Source organism: Mirounga angustirostris, unplaced genomic scaffold (genome assembly GCF_029215605.1).
Source record: "Mirounga angustirostris isolate CCGP_5_RB_7025 unplaced genomic scaffold, mMirAng1.0.hap1 SCAF_4, whole genome shotgun sequence".
NCBI classification, from domain to species: Eukaryota; Metazoa; Chordata; class Mammalia; order Carnivora; family Phocidae; genus Mirounga; species Mirounga angustirostris.
The window spans coordinates 25,959,815-25,979,775 of NW_026991712.1; the positions used below are offsets into that span (position 1 = coordinate 25,959,815).

General features: G+C 35.7%; 1 protein-coding gene across 3 annotated transcripts in view; it reads left to right on the forward strand.

The window, feature by feature from the left end:
• The window catches only part of CSMD3 (CUB and Sushi multiple domains 3), a 1,202,189-nt gene that overhangs the window by 794,695 nt on the left and 387,533 nt on the right, over nucleotides 1–19,961 (forward strand). For all 3 annotated transcript variants that reach the window (XM_045896021.3, XM_045896023.3, XM_045896024.3), the window contains 2 exons: nucleotides 12,552–12,690; nucleotides 19,216–19,403. In XM_045896021.3, coding sequence (XP_045751977.1) covers nucleotides 12,552–12,690; nucleotides 19,216–19,403 — 327 coding nt within the window. The remainder of the gene's footprint in view (nucleotides 1–12,551; nucleotides 12,691–19,215; nucleotides 19,404–19,961) is intronic.

Genomic DNA, 19,961 nt, shown 5'->3' on the forward strand with positions numbered 1-19,961 from the left:
TCGGATGTATGGATTGCCATGTTAGAAAGTGGGTAGTTGCTTGTTTCAGTCAGGATTTATAGAGCAAGGGAAGTCGGTACAAAATGTTTCGATAACAAGACACAAAGCTTCAACCTCTTTAAAGATTGCCCTCTCCCTCCACACCCCACCCCCGTCGACTGCAATTGTCTAGAAGTTTAGGCATATTGGCAAATTAGTAATCCACCCGTGTCAAGCAGTCTTCAACCCTAAAACTGTGGAACATCTTTGAAAAAAGTAAAAGGAAATGTTTTATCAGTCTTGGTCCTTGAATAAGGATTGGTGAGAGGAAAGAGAGAAATGAGATCATAATTTGTTGCAGTTCTATGATCCCACAGCTGAACTTGGATTCATTTCAGGTAGCTTAAATGCAATTGTTGGACATAAATGGGTTATACATTTTATTCACTGACCCGAAGTTCACCACTGATGTATTAACTAAGGATAGATTTAGGCTATCTTTGTGAAAATTTGAACCTCTTTCTCTAGAATGGGTTGATCAAATTTCCTCATGAGGAAGAAAAATTAGAGGCATTCTAAAGCCTTGCAGTCTTTCAGTTTTGCTAATGGAAAACAAAATACATTAATTACTGTAATCAGCATTGAAATCATGCACTTTGAATTCTGCAAACTGTTTGCCTAACTCAGTTTAGTGACGATCAATGACTTCTTCACTTACACTTAGACTGTCACCTGAATATAACTGGCTGTATCTAGGGCCAGTCTCTGCATGGTGTCTCCTTCAAAGATATATCTTACCGCAGTGAATAGTGTAGATGGTTGTCATAGGTCTACTTTAATGGTCTGACATAGGGATTTTCATGATGTGCCATGAAAGCTTCCTAAAAATCCTCTTCCTCTGTCTCCACCAGTTTCCCTCTCATAACAGCTGCATAAACACTTTCCCCCTTTTGCCCTGTGGTCCCCTCAAGACCCCTCTGGCCTCACATTCATTTATTTTTCCACACAGCCCAAACCCCTGTTGGGCAACTGTGAGCCTCCTCACTAAATTCAACCCTCAGGAAGTGCAGTTTTCTTTTTGGAGTATTTTCCCTTGGATTTTCTTCTTTCCATATACCTTCTTTCTTTCTCCTAATACAATCAGAATTTCTCTCAGGGGCCCCTGAGGGCATTGTGAGTCTTGCCCTGTTTCCTTCAAAGTCCTTTCTACCAGCCTAGGTGCTTGGAAATTTGGAAAAGGGGGAAAAGGAGCACAACATTACTGTGTTTAGATTTATTTCTCTCTTCACCTGGATGTATGAATGTATCTTCTGAAATATGGGTAAGATGTTGCTTTCCCTTCATTCTTTTTCTCAAGGGAGTAGTGTGCAACTAGATTTCCTTCACTGTACCAAGCAATGCAAACTGGAGCCATCCCTAACTCTCAAATCCTAGAATCTTTTTCTTGGTAAAATCCCAGAGCATTTCTAGTTTCTGGAATGTTCCTTGTGAACATTCTGAATATTCTGCTATACAGAAGACAAAATTCAAGGTATAATATTTGAATCAGAGAGGTTTCCTTATCGGGCTTTGGGAAACTCACTGGTCTCTGACCACCATATTCTGCCTGTCCAAATGCCAGCTCCGAAGTGCTGAGACATACCTGCCTTGTTGTCCGTACCTCAAATGATCTGAGCATCATTAGATTCATGAGTCCCTTTGTAGTAGGGTTTATGCGTGTGGTCATTTGGTCAACTGGCTATAAGTCCACTCTGATGTGAACTTGTTACTTCTGATCCTCCCATCTGTTTGTACCTTTGCCCAGTGGATGTCTTGCTTTTAACCCTTTATAATGAATTTGTCACATACCCAGAAAATGCTGTTCCAGCATTTGCACTCAGCTCAGATTCATCTGGATATTCATATTCTCCAGGGTGGTGAGCCTGACTGCCATTAGATGGAGGTTTTGATGGATCTGTGTCCACAAATAATACCTAATGCCCATTGCTATAGATCAGGAGTCATAACCTCAAATGCTTACAGGAGCAAGGCAATTACAGAAGCAAATTAGTTGGGCTAAATAGAACAAGCTGCCCTCCTAAGGGGGAGATGTGATTTCTCACTTTTTACAGAGAGATGGTTACAAAATAAACACTTCTCTTTTTGACATCAATAATAATAATAATAAATAACACAAGAATGATATCATTGACAGCTGATGACAGTGTTCCCATTAGCCCTCACAGTTCCTTCATGCACACTAGAAAAGGGCATTTTCCAAGAGGAAAATGGCTTGAACTAGCGATTACAAAGGTCACTTTAATTTGAAATCCAATAGTAGCAATCAATCCCTTGGGGAGTGTGCCAGGCCAATAGAGCAGGTCAGAAAGTATATATCAACCTCTCCATTTTGAGAAAGCACTCCAATGTCTCAAGAAATTGGTTGGACTTACCTAAGAATCACTCTCCAGATAGCTATACCATGAAAAAATGTTTTGAGTTCCTCCTATCTGTGAATTTGTGTAACACTGTTCAAGTCCAATCCTCTAGTACCTAGAGTCTAGGCTGGAACATCCTATTCTGTGAATAGAGCACTCTCCCCCAAATTGTCATTTCAATCTAGAATAGTGTCTATAATGTCGTTTTGGCTTCACATTGGTATTGTGCTCATGTCTGATTCTTTTTCACCTTTTGGTACTACATTTTTTTTTTTTCTAATAATTTAGCTGCTCATATGGCTCAATTGTGTGGTATGATTTGATTCATGTGGACTCAGGAACTATCCAAGTTATTCAGGAAGCATTAATAAATAACAGGATGTTTGCTTTGTTTTTCTTTAAGAGTTAAGATATGAACATTTTATGCAGTACAGTAAATAGAAAGCTTCCCAAATACCTTCCTAAGCCATCTCTTCCCCCATCCTCCCATTCGAGGGAATGGTTACATGTAAAAATCATCATCACCATCATCATATCTCTCTCTCATGCTTACACACACAGTCCTGTAATCACTAAGCTGTTCTCTACCTTCCTATTTTCCCTGTCTCAGCCCCATGCCCTTGCTGACATGTATGTAGCCCCTTTCCTCCACATTTAACCCTTAGACTAACACAAGACCTATTCATTCTACTGTGCTCTGCTCTCAGAAAAGATTAGTTCATCCCATTCTAATAGTTTCAGTTGAGATTTTATCTCCTTGGAAGGTTGGTAAATACAGTTCTCTACCTTATTATAAGAAATTATGCATTAGCTTAAAAAAATGAAAAAGGAGAAAGATCAAGTTTTTGACATATCTTTTCAAGCTATTCTCTGGGTTGCATTTCTACTTTATGAATGCCTGCTTCTGTATTTGTCAGTAATAAACCAGCCAACGAATCCCAAAAGAACTTGAAAGAGATACCATGCCATGAGACTTAAAATAAAACAAGAAAGTTCTCTTTCTAGGTGTCAAGCAGTGAGTGCTAAGTCATCTAGAGTTTTCTGTTTTAGAAAGCAAGACAGTTGGACATAAATTAAGTCTCCTATCTTTGTTGCAGTCATAGAAGGAAACTGTTCCTGGGTATGAGGATTTATTATTCATTGGTGAATGTCACTTTTTTAAAGCTACTGAACTCAACTTATGTAGACTGAAAGATGAGAAGGATTTATTTACAGACCAAAAATGAGAGTTGAGTTAAAATGTATTCAATATTTTGTTATAAAACCTGAAGTACAACCATTTACTTTTTAAAATCAAATGTTTCTTAATACTTTAAAGTTATAATTATTTAACTGTTTGTGGAAAAAATGTTAGTCTAAAAATTATATACTTTATTAAATTTCATTTTATTAAATATACCACTCAAGCTCATTTTAGTCTCTCTTCCTGGTTTCTCATCTCGATGATCTCTGTATGTTCCAGAGCTAGGTCTTGAATATTTTCCTCCTCTCTATTTCCACTCATTCTATGGGTAACTGTCATCATCTCTAACTTTAAATAATATCTATGTGCTGATGTCTCTCAAATTTACATCACTAGCCTAGTTCTTTGCCCTGAAGTCCAGACTCATATATTCAACTTCCTACTCAACATCTCCACATTGATGTTTAATAGGCATCTCAAACTTAACCTGTCCAAAACTGATCTGCTCTCCCTCTGTCACTCCAAACCTGCTACTGTCACAGACTTTCACCATCATCATTAATAGCTCCATTCTTCCAGTAATTCAGACCAAATTTCTTGGAGTAATTTCTGATTCCTTTCTGTCTGTTATAACCATACACAATCCATCAGAAAAAAAAAAATGTGTTAGTTCTACCTTTGAAATATGTTCAAAACTCATCTAGTTCTTACTTCCTCCACTGCTGACATTCTGGTCACAGCAACCATTATCTCTGGCCCAAATTACTGCAACAACTTCCCAACTGGTCTCACTGTTTCTGCCCTTGTCCCTATTCAATTCTGTGGAAATTATTTGTTGTCCCATTCACCTGTGTCCATTGATTAATTTCTTCATAGTCATTTCTCCACTGGGACTCAGAAGGGTTCTGATGCATGTGCACTATCAGCATGTCTCCTTATTTGTACCTGGGTTTTATCTCCCCTGCTCTCTGTGCTGTAGCTAGCAATGCCCTCTTTGATCTAAAGCAATCCCTTCAACAAAAATGGAAATAGAATATTGGCCTTCTGGATTATATGGTCATGTTCTTGAATATAATTAGGGTATAATACATTCATTGAACTGCTTTATAGATAAAGAGGATTACATTTAATGAAATACATTGGACGAGTCAGATGTATGCTATTGGCTCAAAGCTGTTGATTTAATTAAGACACCAAGTTAAGACTAACTGAAAGAAAAGTTCCCCTTCCTTGTGGAGACTCATAATATTTAATAATACTATCATTGTAGCTTCCCTGGCTGACAAGAAAATCTTTAGGAGCAAAATGAATGACAAACAAGGTATAGAGGATAATTTTCTTGTAGCTTTGGTATTGGCAACTTAGACGCCCAGCTAAGGAGAAAGAAGTCTCAATACCCACTCTATAAAATAATAACAATAATAAATTGAAGTCCAGATACCCCCTTCATGGCTAATTAAGTATGCTCTAACTGATTCATCTCTCTCAATCATAACCTCAGGCACCCCACTTCCAATTTATATAAGCAGCAAAAAGAAAGGGAAATCAAGATCTATTGATCGATCTATTGATCTATCTATTGATCTATTCATCTATCTATCAATCTATCTATCTATCATCTACCTACCTGTATGTCAATCTATCTGAAACCCCTGAAGTCAAAGTTGTTCAGTTTTTTTATCTCCCTATAAGAAGGAGGATACTAGTCTTTTTCTCTTCAAGCCAAGTTGAGGGGGAGGGCTTTAGAAGAATCCCTCATAAAGTATGGAGTTGCCTGGGAGAAAGAGAAACAAGAATCCCCAGGTAGATATCTGATTATACAGTGTGGTACTTGCTGGTCTGTCCTCTGTGCTGATTGAGCAAGAGGAAGAAAATTGACCGAATGAAAAGAAGGAAAACTGTCTAGTTCAAACAATTTGACAAGTCAGTGATGTCAATTTCCTATGCATCAAATGAATACCAAAGAAGGTACCTGAGCTTCACCACCAAGTGAAGGAAACCCAACAACCTGAGACCATAGGGTATACTGGCAGGGATGGGAGCGAGGAGGTGACTGGAAGAGGTTGAGCTTCTCTGATAACAGAGAATTAAACAGTGAGAAGCCACCTTTCCCCACTCTTGGCCTTTCCAAAGGACTCATTTATTCTCATGGAGAACAAATATTTTCCATATCTGACAAATGGAAGGCATCAAGGAAGAGTCGGGGTAATGAGGGATATAGCAATAGCCAGGAAAGGACTGACAATACCATCTATCCCATCCCAGCCCTAACAGACCACAGGCAAAAGGACCTAAAAGGAAGAGGAAGGAGATAAGATGAGGGGGAGACTATTCTAAGTGCTGAGGTGAATAGAGGAATGAATCATCAGCAAGTGCTAGTCCTCCATCAGCACCCTCCTCCCCATTCTCTAAGCCTCTCAGGCCATTGCTCAAGGACGCACCTTGGGTAGATGTGTGGAGAAGATAAGATAATAATTTTGCTTTGGACTGGACCAAGTTTTTTAATACTGAAAGTGATGAGAACGTTAGAGGATCTGCCCAACTTTTATTTAAGGAGATGGAGATTCGGCAGTGCATTTTTGAAGGCAGTAATTAGAAGGAAGGAAGAAGGGAAGAAGGGAAAGGAAGGAAGGAAGGAAGGAAGGAAGGAAGGAAGGAAGGAAGGAAGGAAGGAAGGAAGGAAGGAAGGAAGGAAGAAAAGGAAGGAAGGAAGGAAGGAAGGAAGAAAGAAAGAAAGGAAGGAAAGAAGGGAAAGCCATTTCTGTTTTTGTTCCATCAATTTCAGAATGTACCATAAAATGCTTACTCAAGCAAGAACTTCCTTGCCCTCAGCAGAGAACACCCTGCATAACCATGGCTTATTCTCCTTCCTACTCTCTAGTGGGGTATCTGAGAAAATTCCTTGAGTGAATAGGATAGGACTGAAGTCCCTGGAGAACTGTTTGGAGGTAAGGCTAGATCCATATGCCTGATGAACTTTCCCTTTGAGGATAAGAGATTTTCTCTTGAACTCAATTAGCCTCAAAGGATAGGAAACCCTTCTCATTCACAGATATTGCATTTTCTTTGGAGGGAGTTCTTCTGAGGGAGCAATTAGATCTAAGCTGATGCATAGATCAGAATTTATTTGTGGTTCTCATTGAGAGAATGTGCATACATCTAAAAATAAACCCCACTTTTAATTAAATGTTTACATAGTATTAAATTCCATTCTCCTGGAGGGCTACCACAGGGAAACTGATGTAGTAGCAATCTGCAGGGTTTTGCTCCCACTCTCTGTGGAACTGAGTCTGGGAGAAGGGTTGAAGGGGTTATGGAGATAAAAGAAGGTACAGAGCTGTGATTGTTTCTCTGTAACCCTGGCCCTTTAATTTGTGTGTTTCTAGCTTCCTGTTTTTATTGTAGATTCAGACCCAATATATTTCTCATAATTTTCTTTGAAAAATCACCAGTGTGCTGTGGTTAAAGAGAGTCCGTGATTACTTACCACACCTATATTCATAAGAAAGTTAAAAAGGGGGGGGCAGGGATGGAACCCTCATTGTTTGATAATCCCTGAGATGGTATCTGGATTTTATTCATGCACAGCTCCCCAGAAAGGCGAAATGTTAGAACGCTCACTTTTAAATTCACTCATAGCCAAACTCCTGAGATCAAACTCAGCTCTTCCCATCCCCAACTACCCTCTGAGCACCTAACTGCCACTTCTCAGATGAAAGAGCATCTCCTGCTGTGGAACACTAGAATTCCTTAGCATTTTTATTCAAGGGAATTTTATCTGAATACAGTCTAAAGCACTTTTGACTCTTTCATATAGGTCTTAAAACACAGTGGGTATTTTGAATTTGTCCCTTCTACTTAAAGTAACACAGAAATGAGTCAGCACTCCAACGCAAATTATTTATAACAGACTTTCTTCAGACCTTAGAAAAATAAAAGTAGATAAATGAACTATGTCTACTTTATATTTATAATATGTGCCCTGTTTTTATTGTTAAAGATGGGGGTTGGTTGGTTTAGAGACAGCAATCTGTATTTCACTAACAGATGCAAATCACTTCTTTATCTCAGGAACCTGAGATATTATCCAGGGGAATCCTGAAGCTACAGACCAGCCATATCTTAGGTTTTGTCAGTGTGGTCTATGGGCCAACAGCAGCAAAATGGCCTGTGAGGCCAGGGTGGGGGTGAGGGAATTGTTAACAGCGCAGCTTTCTGGATCCCACCTTATAACTAGATGTGCATTCTGGAAATCTGCATTTTTTTTGAAGATTTTATTTATTTATTTGACAGAGAGAGACATAGAGAGAGAGGGAACACAAGCAGGGGGAGTGGGAGAGGGAGAAGCAGGCTTCCCGCAGAGCAGGGAGCCCGATGTGGGAGCTCCATCCCAGGACCCTGGGATCATGACCTGAGCCGAAGGCAGACGCTAAACAACTGAGCCACCCAGGCACCCCTGGAAATCTGCATTTTAACAAGTTCCCTGGGTGCCCACTAAGGTTTAAGTCTTCAAAAGCAGTAACCACTGCATAAAACCAAAAAGTCCTTTCCTTACTCCTCCACGAACTATAAGCTTCCAAAACAAAGAACTACTTGACTTTCCCTCATACACATTTGTATTTTCACTTCCTGTCTCTGCTCTCTCTGTCCAACTCCCCTTATCTTCTATTCATTTTTTTAAATCTAAATTCACTTCTGACAAAATCACCTTCAAGAACTCTTCCCTAATGTCCCTAGGATGTTATTTGTCTCTTCCCTGTGTTTCCAGACTGCCTATCCTGCTCAAGCATGTGCTTGTCCTGCGTGTTAGCTATACCCGTCTTCCTTGTAGAGTGTGGGTCTCTTGAGGGCAGAGAAAATGTCATATGTATTTGTTTTTTAATTTCAGCACCTAGCAGAGTATCTTATATATAGCAGAAACCATATATGAGACAGATTAACAGGAGAAAAAAACCAAAGTTTTATTACATGCACAAAGAGGCCCAATAATTGAAACCTAAAGAAATGAGCAAGGCAGATAGTTTATATACTTTTTATGCAAAGACTCTTTGAGGAATTGACAGGACAAAGAAAACCTTGGGAGCTTCAACTGGTAAGAAATTCTAAACAGAATTTGGACCACAATAGTAAATTAGTAAAAAAAAAAAAAAGGAAAAAAAAATAACAAGAGTTATTTACACAGTCTCCTTGGCTCTAAATTTCCCATCTCTGGTGATAAGGATATCTCTTTACCTCCTGGTACAGGGAAGGTACTTTTCATGTGGGAGATTTATTTCCTGCTTTCAGGGGGACAGAGAAGGGTCTGAATGTCCTTTTTGTACAGGTTATCTCTTAAGTAATATTTATTTAAGATAATGCCAAGTGGTCCATCTTGGGATGGTCTGTCTTGGCCCCACATAGGCAAATTATTTAAATTCTCTACACATCAATGTTCTTATCTATAATAATAGTACATATGTGGCTGGATTTTTTTGAGTTATATAAAATAATCCAAGGGACTTCTCTCATAGTTCCTGGCACATAGGAAATATTCAATAAATGTTAATTGGTAAAAGTTATACAAAGACCACACAGACACATACCTGACACTCAGTTGCTTGCTACATGACTGAAATACAAATGAGTGAATGATGAATGAGTGAATGAATGAATGGGACTTTGAAAATACCTTGTCTGGCCTTGATCTCCTTTCTGTTTTGTATATATTCCAGTGTCCCTGGTTCAGGCAAGCTTAGTTACTGTCTTTTATAGAGGTCTATCTTAAATTGTGTTGCCTTTATACCTGGAGGTACACAATCTTATTTTAGTTGTTGAATGTGTAAGCATTTATTACATTTCAAAAGCTACATATTTATTTTTAGGCATTTTGGGGAAAAAATATAAGTAGTACATAAACACTATTACTTCATAGATATTTTTATTTAGGGCAAGTCTAAAAAAGTCATTGAAGTTAAAATATAAGTGAATCTATTTAAAGAAAATTATTAATTTAATATAAGAAGTACACGGATATGACAAAGTTGTAAGGTTTAGACCACTAACTTATTATTCCTTTTACTGTTAAATTTCTCTTTATTAATTCAAATATTTGCTACTAATATTATTAGTAGTTCTTTGTTCAAAAGTTCATGCTCTTGCTCTCTCTCTCTCTTTTTCCTCTATCTACTGCTTTCTGCTTTGGGCAGATTTCTACATCTCTTTTTCTCTACCATTGATATCCCCTTATTTTTTCCCTGCATTTTGCCCACTCCATACTCTGCTGCTTTTGCTACAATGTGGCTTGTCCCTGTGCACATCTCCCTGTCACGCGCTGCTAGTCGCTGTGACCATGAGGCTTCACTGAGCATCGGTCTCTCCTCTTAGGTTTCACACCCTGTTGGGGAGTCTGTTCCCATACTTTTGGAATGATACATTTGGAGAGTTTCAAGCCTATATGTGAGAGAAAGAAGAGCTTCAGAATATATGTTATAAGTTAACTAGAAGATTCACCTTTTAGTAGGGTCAACTTCAGGGAAGTCCTTTCAAGGAACAAACTAACCGCATTTTTATGTTCTCCTTTGTTCTAAAGGCTCCTCCTAACTGCCTCCCTCACACTTAAGATAGAGGGGCCTTCAGCTAAAGTGCTTCTGGGTACTTTACTTTTTAATCCTTTATGTCCTGTTACTCAATTGTTAATTTTATGACTGATTACCTCTTTTAATGATGATTAGACTGAAGTACACAAACACTTGTCTAAAACAATATGAGTCCATGACATATTAAGGAGTTCTGTCAGAAATTTTCCATATTTCCGGGACCTTCTCTCACTAAGATACTTTACTCTCTTTTAAAATATGGTAATTTAAGTGGCTATTATGCACCTAATTTTATTTTTGAAATACATAATAACCCTACAGGAAACCTAATTATGAGTCATTGTAGCAAAGAGGAGTAAATAATCCTCCTGAAAATGGTCTCCTTTGAAAGCCTTTTAGGAAACAAAATTAAATTCTCCTAAGGAAGAAAATCTAATTTTATATGAAAGTTGTTTTTTTTTTTTTTTTGCATGCAAATAACAAATTTTGACAAAATTTTACATAAATACATTTTTCTCAAATGGATATTTATAGTAATGTTTGATTCCTAGGCCAATTTATAAATATTTCCTATTTTGTTTAGGTTATATCAAATTCTTTTAAAAATGAAAATGAGTAAAAATAGTGTCTGAAGTAATAGGCTTTAGAAATTTTGCTAGTATAACAGAAACAAGTAAGCAACAAAAATATAAACACATGGGATAAAGTTTAAATGGAGCGGTTTAGAGGGAATAAAAATATAACATATGAAGTCATTGGGAATGGTCTCTAATATGTTGAAAAGCTAATGCAGTATATATTTGCTCTTCTTTTTTATTTTCCTTTCTGAATAATTTTCAGTAATTCAAATACTCTTTGCTCCATTTTTGTTTTCTGTGTGTACTTCCTGAAGGTACAGAGCAGGCTAAGGTAGCTGGGCTGCAGAGTCAAGTAGAGATGTTCAGAGTCTAGGCTAGAGTGTAAACTGGATCATGCAGGGCCTTATTGGTCAACACAGAAAGAAGTCATTGAAGGGTGTGCTCAGATTCGTGGTTGAAAAAAATACTCTGGCTATAGCATGGAGGATAGTTAGTGTGGATGAAAAGGCTGGTTAGAAGGGTCAGTTAGTGGGGCACTTGGGTGGCTCAGTCAGTTAAGCATCTGCCTTCAGCTCAGGTCATGATCTCAGGGTCGTGGGATCGAGTCCCATATCGGGCTCTCTGCTCAGCGGGGAGTCTGCTTTTCCCTCTTAGTCTCCCTCCCTCTTTCTCTCAAATAAATAAACAAAATCTTTTAAAAAAAGAAGAAGAAGAAGAAGGGTCATTTAGGAAGGTTTACTGCAGGGATGAGATGATGATATGATAATGTAAACTAAGATGGCAGCTATAGAGATAGAGAAACAAGAGGGAGCTTGAGGATGGCCTGGATATGGGAGTAAATGAAAAGGATTATAGAAATATGAAAGATGCTAACATCTAGCTTCCTGGTTTGTGCAACTCCCTGGATGGTGATTTCATTTACCAATACTAGGAAATAGCGAATACTGGGAAATAATGGGAGAGGACCAGTTTTGAGGTCCTGTTTTGTAAAAAATGATTTGAAAGTACTTTTAAGACTTAGTAAGCCTTGTGAACTTTTGGGAGTTGCTCTTCTCTGGACTTGGTTTATTCATCTCCAAAATGAGGTGTTTACACCAAAAGACCTAATCAGTACCTACTGGAATTACAGTGTTATCATTATGATTTCAATTATGTGTAAATTTAGAGAAAAGCAGAAAATTATATACTGGAAATGATAAGCTGAGGATTTGAATCTAATGTTAAAGGAAAAGGGATCAACATAGATGTCTAGGAAAGGGAATGGTATAATGAAACTGTAATTTGAAGGATATTATTCTGACAGCTGGACTGAAGCAAGAGAGAAATTAGCGGATGGGAAGTCAGGGAAGAGGCTGAATCAATGAAAGCCCAAATTGTATTAGGGACTCTAGAATAAGGAAGATTAGAGTTTTAGACAGCATATAGAATGAATTAGCAGTATTTGATAATGTAAGTCAGAAAAATGAAAGAGAAACTAAAACTAACAATTTACGTTGTTTTCAAGCCTTAAACATGAAAATGATGGAGACACAAGAATGCATTTAAGGGATATTATTAGGACACTTGAGGACAATCAGTTTATCCGACATGCTGAGTGTATAGCAATGCCATATTTTCAAAAAGTGAATTACTTTTTCTAAGGAAAATAATCATTCAGTAATAGGACTAGATGTAGCTTTCCCTTCAAAACGTTACTAAATAGCATTTTAAAAGTACATGCAGAGATTCATTTAAAAGATTATAGTTGGTACTAATAATAATCTCTACAACTTGTTCTAAAACTTCTGTTCTTACTCGTTCTCTGATTCCATTTTTTCAGCTCCGTGTGGTGGTCATTTTTCAGCTCCTAGTGGATTGATTCTTTCCCCAGGATGGCCAGGATACTATAAAGACTCTTTGAATTGTGAGTGGGTGATTGAAGCTGAACCCGGACACTCTATCAAAATTACATTTGAAAGGTCTCTACAAATATTTTTCTACCTTTAAAAAAATACAGATTATCTAAAAGAATAGTTGGCATTATCCATTTTATTTACCAAATCAATGTATCATTTTATTGCAATAGTCAATGTCTGTGCCTTAAATGTTTCAGTTCGTCCCTTTTAACCTTTCAGCCTGCTTTCAAGTTAATTTTCTATTTGTTTAATGCTCTGTCAGTACTATTGAGATATGTAAGATGGACCTTTTTTGCTTTATATATATATGCTTCATATGCATATGCTTTATAAATATATATACACTACTGAGATATGAACATGTGACCTTTAACTTAACAAGTTTACTTGTCCTGATTTTAAAGGGCTGTGTGTTCTGCTGTATTTCGAATGGCAAAAGTTTATTTTGCATTTGCATTTATACTGTAGTAGAGACTAAAAACACTCAAGCACACTACCTGTGTATCTACGACTACAAGTCCTTCAGAAAAATGGCTATGTCAAATTAATGTGTGTTAATGATTGGCCAGTTGAACATTTTTTCCCTAGGAAAAATAGCATTACTGATCAAATAATCTATGCCATGAAAGATTACAATATTAAATATTAAAAAGTTAAAAGACTGAAGCTTCAGGTCTGTGATTGGATCACTATTTACAAATTGAAATGCAAGTATTTATATAATTTCCCAATTATATTGTTGACTCCCTTCATCTTTCAATCCCTTTATTTAAAAAAAATAAACTTTTTAAACATTATATTCACATAGAAAACATAAACATAGCAGAATTATGCTGATGATTGAATTTTACGAATATAACATGATCCTTCCCTGATCCAAGAGGTTCTTCACTGAATTAATCTGTCCATACTAGTGTTAAAACTTGAGAAGAAAACAAATTCTATTTGACAGCTGTAAAGTGTTAAACATCTCACATGAGGTCATCCTACCTTACTGTGGCCTACACAACTTGACTACAACTGAATTAGTTTGCTAGGGCTGCCATAACAAGATACCACAGACTAAGTGGCTTAACCAACAGAAATCTATTTCCTCACAGTTCTGGGGAGGCTGGATGTCTGAGATCAAGGCATCAACAGGGTTGTTTCTTCTGAGGCCTTTGTCCTTGACTTGTAGTTGGCTATCTTCTCCCTATGTCTTAACATGGTCTTTCTTCAGAATTTTCTCTTCTTATAAGGATACCAATCATGTTGGACCACCCATATGTTCTCATTTACCTTACTTATATCTTTAAGGGACCTTTCTCCAAATACAGGCACATTCTGAGGTACTAGGGGTTAGGACTTCACATATCAATTTTAGGGGGATACAATTCAACCCAAAACAGTGACTTATGCACTAAAAAAAAAAAACTTTATATTTAGAATACTTTGGCAGAGTTTTTGTTGTGATGTTGAAATCATATCCTTTATTCAGTGGTATAGCCTGTGTTGCCATAGCAATTTTAGTGAAAAGCATATGATTTATTCAGAATAAAATCTTCATCAAATAACAGTGTTCCATGAATGTGGGACCCAAATTTACCAAATTTACCCAAATTCTATTTGGTTTGGAATATATAATATAACATAATAATATTGATCATATCATTTAATAATTTAAAAAATTGTATTGATTCATGTCAATGAGACAGATTTATTACATATTTTTAATTTGTTAAATTTAGAGCATCACATTTGAAGGATTAGCATATTTTTCTATCAATTGATTCATATTTTAAATAAGTACATTTTTATAGGTGTAAGTACATAATTTTAGTATTTCCTGTTTTGGACATAACATTATTCTGTATGAGGTGTTATGATAAGACAATTGAAAATGTATTATACTCCCATAGTTTATAACATCTATCTGTCACCCATATACTTCTTACCATGTCATTACCTTCAATACCTAAATAAAAAGACTTGAGCCTCACCTTATATGCAGAGGAAAGTCTGGACCCTCCTTAAATTTTCAGAATTCCTAGGGATGCTTTTGTTCACTTCCAGCTCTGAACTCCTGCTCTTAGCGTCATCTCATTTGTGAGCTCTGGAGGCTGTCACCCTCCCTCAACTCCTTACGCTGCTCCTTATTTGTATCACTTTCCTTCCTTCTCACAAAAACCTTAATACAAGGGATAATCAAAGAGAATTACTGCACTGCCTCAATTTTTTCCTGGTAATCCCCATCTCGGGAATGATTGTGTGTATCTCCCCAGTGCCCTCTCTTATCCCAGACTCTTCCCTGCCTCTGGCCTTGTCCACACCCAGGATCTTCAACCCTCCTTCCTCTACCTCTCAGTACTCCCTCCAGAATTCAGCGGGGTAAACATCTACTGTTACTTTATTATTCAGAGCAATTTAAATGTTTGTTTCTCTGAGCTTCCAACTGGGTGATATTGGGGGGTAGGACTGGGGGTGGATTTTGTTTTTCTTTACAAACATGCTAATTAAGATTTTTTCCCCTAAATCAAAGATCAGTGTTTTCCTAAGAATTCACTCTTTTTCCATCTCCCAGCTGACTCCAATGCTAGACAACTTTAAAAATAGCTTATTTTCATTATTTTATATGCAATTTAAAAACACTACATAAGCATAAAATAGTATCACTAGAAAATTAGTTCAAGTGTTATTAACACAAAATGCATTATTTTATTGAAAAGGATCCCCTGGTTTGCTAATGAGAGTCATTAACCATCATTAAATAAATAAATAACACATGCTATCTCTCAGCCCTAAGTAGGCTATCTAGAATTGCCAACTTGAGAAGCAGATTGCAAAGCGGTCCTTATAATTCAGAGCACCACACTTGTGACTTTTGATTTTATACTTTTTTTGAAGACACATTTTCTCTGTCCAAAGTTTTTACCATGTGTGTTCTATCCCTCCTGATAGGCAGTTACATGGGCCGCTTTGCTGCTTGCCTGTCTTGGGTAGATACCTTCAGAATCTCTAAAGTGAATTAATGTACATTCTGCAGCATATATTCTAAGTTAAACCATCCCAGACTTACCTTCCTGGTTAAAAAAAAAAACAAAAAACAAAAAAACTCAGCGATTTTTATAAACTGTAATGCCAGTTAAACAGACAAAAACCCAATTTAATTTTGATAAATATAGTTACTTAGCACTTTTTACTCTGTCACTTTCTTATTCTCTTATCTGCTTACTGTGACACAAATCCTTTAAGCTAGGCTGTAGGCAAGAGTCACACTGAAAAGTGATTTTCGATGCTAGGGTTTGGGCACAGCAACAATAAACAGTTCTGTAGGTCAGCCAGAACAGGCCTGGGGTGAGAAATGATTCCCAGAGTCCAATGATTTTGTCTTCCCGTGAGCACCACTGAGCAGGAATTGTCAACTGTGCCTCTCTTCTGAATCCCTAAGTCTCCCTCTGAAGCAAATTATAAACCTCCTAGCTCCTTCACCTTCTTGATACCAGTGATACCAATGTGTGTATGTATATATATACACACAGAGATATACACATAAACTCTATGTATAACTATTCCTTGTTAATTAGCTCAAACACTGGAAGAATCAAGAGTTAGAAATGCATTAAGAATTTACTGATGTTATTTTCACTATTTTAACATAGACAGGACATAGCTGTATCAGTATATATTTCTTTGGAATTTTACTTTATATAACTAAAATAAATAAAATCTCAGTTCTTTAAAAAATGTTCTAAACTGAAATGTTTGTTTGAGCTCTTGAGTCCTCTATCTACCTCTCCCTCAGACATACACACACACACGACACAAACACAACACACACGCAAGCCTGTAAGATTCTTGAGTTGGAGCTATTTGAAAGGAAAGTTATTTAAATACCCTCCTCCATTTCTTCTTTTCTAAAGATCCTTTAAGGGTATGAGGTTTTACTTTAGGGCTGTCCATATCCCGTGTGCTTTGTCAGAAAATTGGTTCCTTTAAAATAATCCACATCTTAAATAGCTGTCACATGGTTAGGAGTAGCTCAGTCGCAAAGCAGTGAGCAAGGGACTTCATCAAGTTAAAAAAAAATGAGAGGTTTATCCATTAGATTAGAGGCATAAAATAGTCACCTTGAAATTAGAAATATGTACATCTATCACTTCTTTGTTTACTGACCCTATAATATCTTGGTGTTTCATTTCCCTCATAAGATTGTTTTGAGAAACAAGATATCCTCTCTGAAGTATCAAATAAGAATTATGTCCTGAAAAACCTAATTCCCTTCTGATTTCCAACTAAGCTATTGTAAGAACACTGGTTGCTAGCTCTTTAATAGTTTGTCATTCTCAGAATACTTCTTACAGAATTTTTTTCCAAATAATGAATTGTATTTATTACTGAGCCATGTCTCTTGCTTTCTTGTACCCAGAAATAATTTAATTTGGTTAAAATGAAATTTTATAAATAAATCCTATAACGAAGATGATGGCATAGCTATTTTCCTATATTCTCAAATGTAGCAATTGACTAGATTTAATTTACAGGGGTGGAAAAAAAAAACCTAAAATACATCACAAATATATTAGCCACTACTTGCCTTCTTGAAATTGTCTCAAATACCTTAAATCAATGAAATCTTAAGAAATCAAATTTCCTGTCAACACAGAGCAAAATAATAATGCCTAGGAACATATATGGTTTTTAAACTGTTTACCTCTTCTTAACATAGCTAAACCATTACAAGTCTTATATTCAGATCTGCAGAGGAATTTTGCTTTGTTTCTTCCAACAGTTTCTAAATGTTCTCAATATTTGGCAGCTTCTAAATGAACTCATTTACTATTAATCATCCTAAGCCCATCTTTCTATCCCTTTTCCTGTCCTCAATTCCTAGACCATAGCTATGTATCACTCTTCCAGACAGCAGCTTGTTTTTACTTTTAAATTAATGAGGACTATTTCAATTTGGTCAGAATGGTTTTGGATTACATCAAGAATGTTTTTAAAAGACAACAAAAATTGAGTAAGATTATATTCAATTTCATTTTTAATATCATCTAGTGGTTCCACAACATTTGTTTATGATAAACAATAAATTTAATGTCATAAACAAATGAACACTAGATTGAGGCAGTTTATGAGAAATGTATACAACTATTTTGAAACACAAAATGAAAGAAATTCAAATTATTGTGTAACCCTAATTCATTTCCCTTGTTATTCTAATGTATTTTTATAGTTCCTTAGGGCAAATCTGTGCTGATTTTCTTTTTAAGGATTCACTCCTACTGAACAGTGTTCTCTATATCATCAGTTAATGTTGCTATTCTATTAAGAATTGTCTCTTTATGTTTCAATTCAAAGTAATCTCTGACTCTTCTGTGCATTTTAATTTGGTTATTATCAGCTGACTAGCTACCGAAGTGAAACTCCAATTTTAATACTACAATAGACTGACTACAAAACAACCAAATAATGGATTCACAATGTAAAATTGTCTGATCATTTACTTAAAGGACATAGTGTGTTCCTATACATTTCCTATTCTAAATTGTATTATTGGAAAAGTTATTTTTAGACCAATGCAATATATTTCATATTGCAAAATAAAAACCAAGATAAGCTTATGAAATTCATTCATTTTACTAAGTATATTGCTTAACAGGGTGTAAAAGTGGTACAGATTGAAAAATATTTCAATTACACTTCTTAAATAGCATTTAAAATGCTATTTTATTAATAATATTTTATGCATGTTAAAAGTGGCTCTGTGTTGATTGCATTTATAAAATATGCATCTTTTAAGAGAATTGAAAACATCAACAGTAACCACCACCAAAAATCAAATAATAAAACCAGCCAGCATAGCATAGCATAGCATAGTAGAGAGGCTAGGGACAGAGAGACTTGGGTTTGAACTATTTAAGTTCTGCAGGCCTCAGTTTTCTTACCTGTAAAATGAGTATAATAATAGGAGCTAACTGACAGGGTTAGTATGAGGTTTGGATAAATGAATATAGATAATATATTTATCAGAGCAAGCACTTAGTGAACATCAACTACGTCATCATTATCATTACCTACTTATAATTAGGACAACTGTTTTGAAATAAAAACTATATAAAGTTTTTAATGGCAAAAATAGATTTGTCAAAAAAGGACCACAATGTAAAGCAGAAGTCAGATTTGAAATATATATACAAGTAAGATGAGAATCTGATTAACGGATTGAAGATAAATATGAATCACATAGTTTTCCATAAAATGAGGAAAGTAAAAGAAAGGTGACTCCCAAAAAATGCTTGGTTAACGAAAAGGCCATTTGTTTACTGAGGATATTCCATAATATTTGAAAGAAATCTTACTTATGAACAACAAATATATATATACATACCTCTTTAATGATAATTTCCCATAAGAATAAGAGCTTATAACTTAGGTATTTAGCACATGATGAGGTCTTAAATGATACGTATGATATTAGGTAAGCTAAAGAAAAATTATAATATAAAAATTATAAAAAGTTTAGTCATTTAAATAGCAATCTAAATCATTATTTTCCTTATAGTGTTATTCTAATAAATATATTTTCACATTGTCTCTTAATCCTAGATTTCAGACTGAACTGAATTATGATGTTCTGGAAGTGCACGATGGACCAAATCTTCTGTCACCCTTGCTTGGATCCTACAATGGTACACAAGTGCCCCAGTTTCTATTCAGTAGCAGTAATTTTATATACCTTCTGTTTACAACAGACAACAGCCGTTCTAATAATGGTTTCAAGATTCATTATGAAAGTAAGTAAAGACAAAATATTTTTTGATTTCCCTATTCTCTTTTCCCTACATTCGGTATTACCATTGCATCATTAAAAGAACTACAAGATTTATTAAGAAAATAAAATTAAAGCTTTCCTTGACCCATGAGAATGCTAATGCTTTGCAAGGTATGTGTTTTAGTAAATTCTGCAAAAGAGTTTTCAACAATATCTGTCTAACATCATCATCATGATGATGGTAGTATCATAATGATACTAAGGAAATCTCAGAAGTATCAGATAACAAATTTTAAACAATGGCTTCCTTAAATAGTTATTTGTGCACAATTCTGAAAAGCCAATAATAGTAAATATCAATCTAAAATGTATATGAACATTGACAGATTCCTTTAACATGTACTTCATAAATTCATTCTTTTGTGTTTTACCCACATTAATTGCACATATTTTCCATTTAAAATATTCAATTTTATTATTTTGTGTAAAATACTGAAAATTATGTTAACATTGAAAAGTACATACATGTATATTCAAATATGACTAACATAACTGATCAAAGACTATATATTAAAACAAG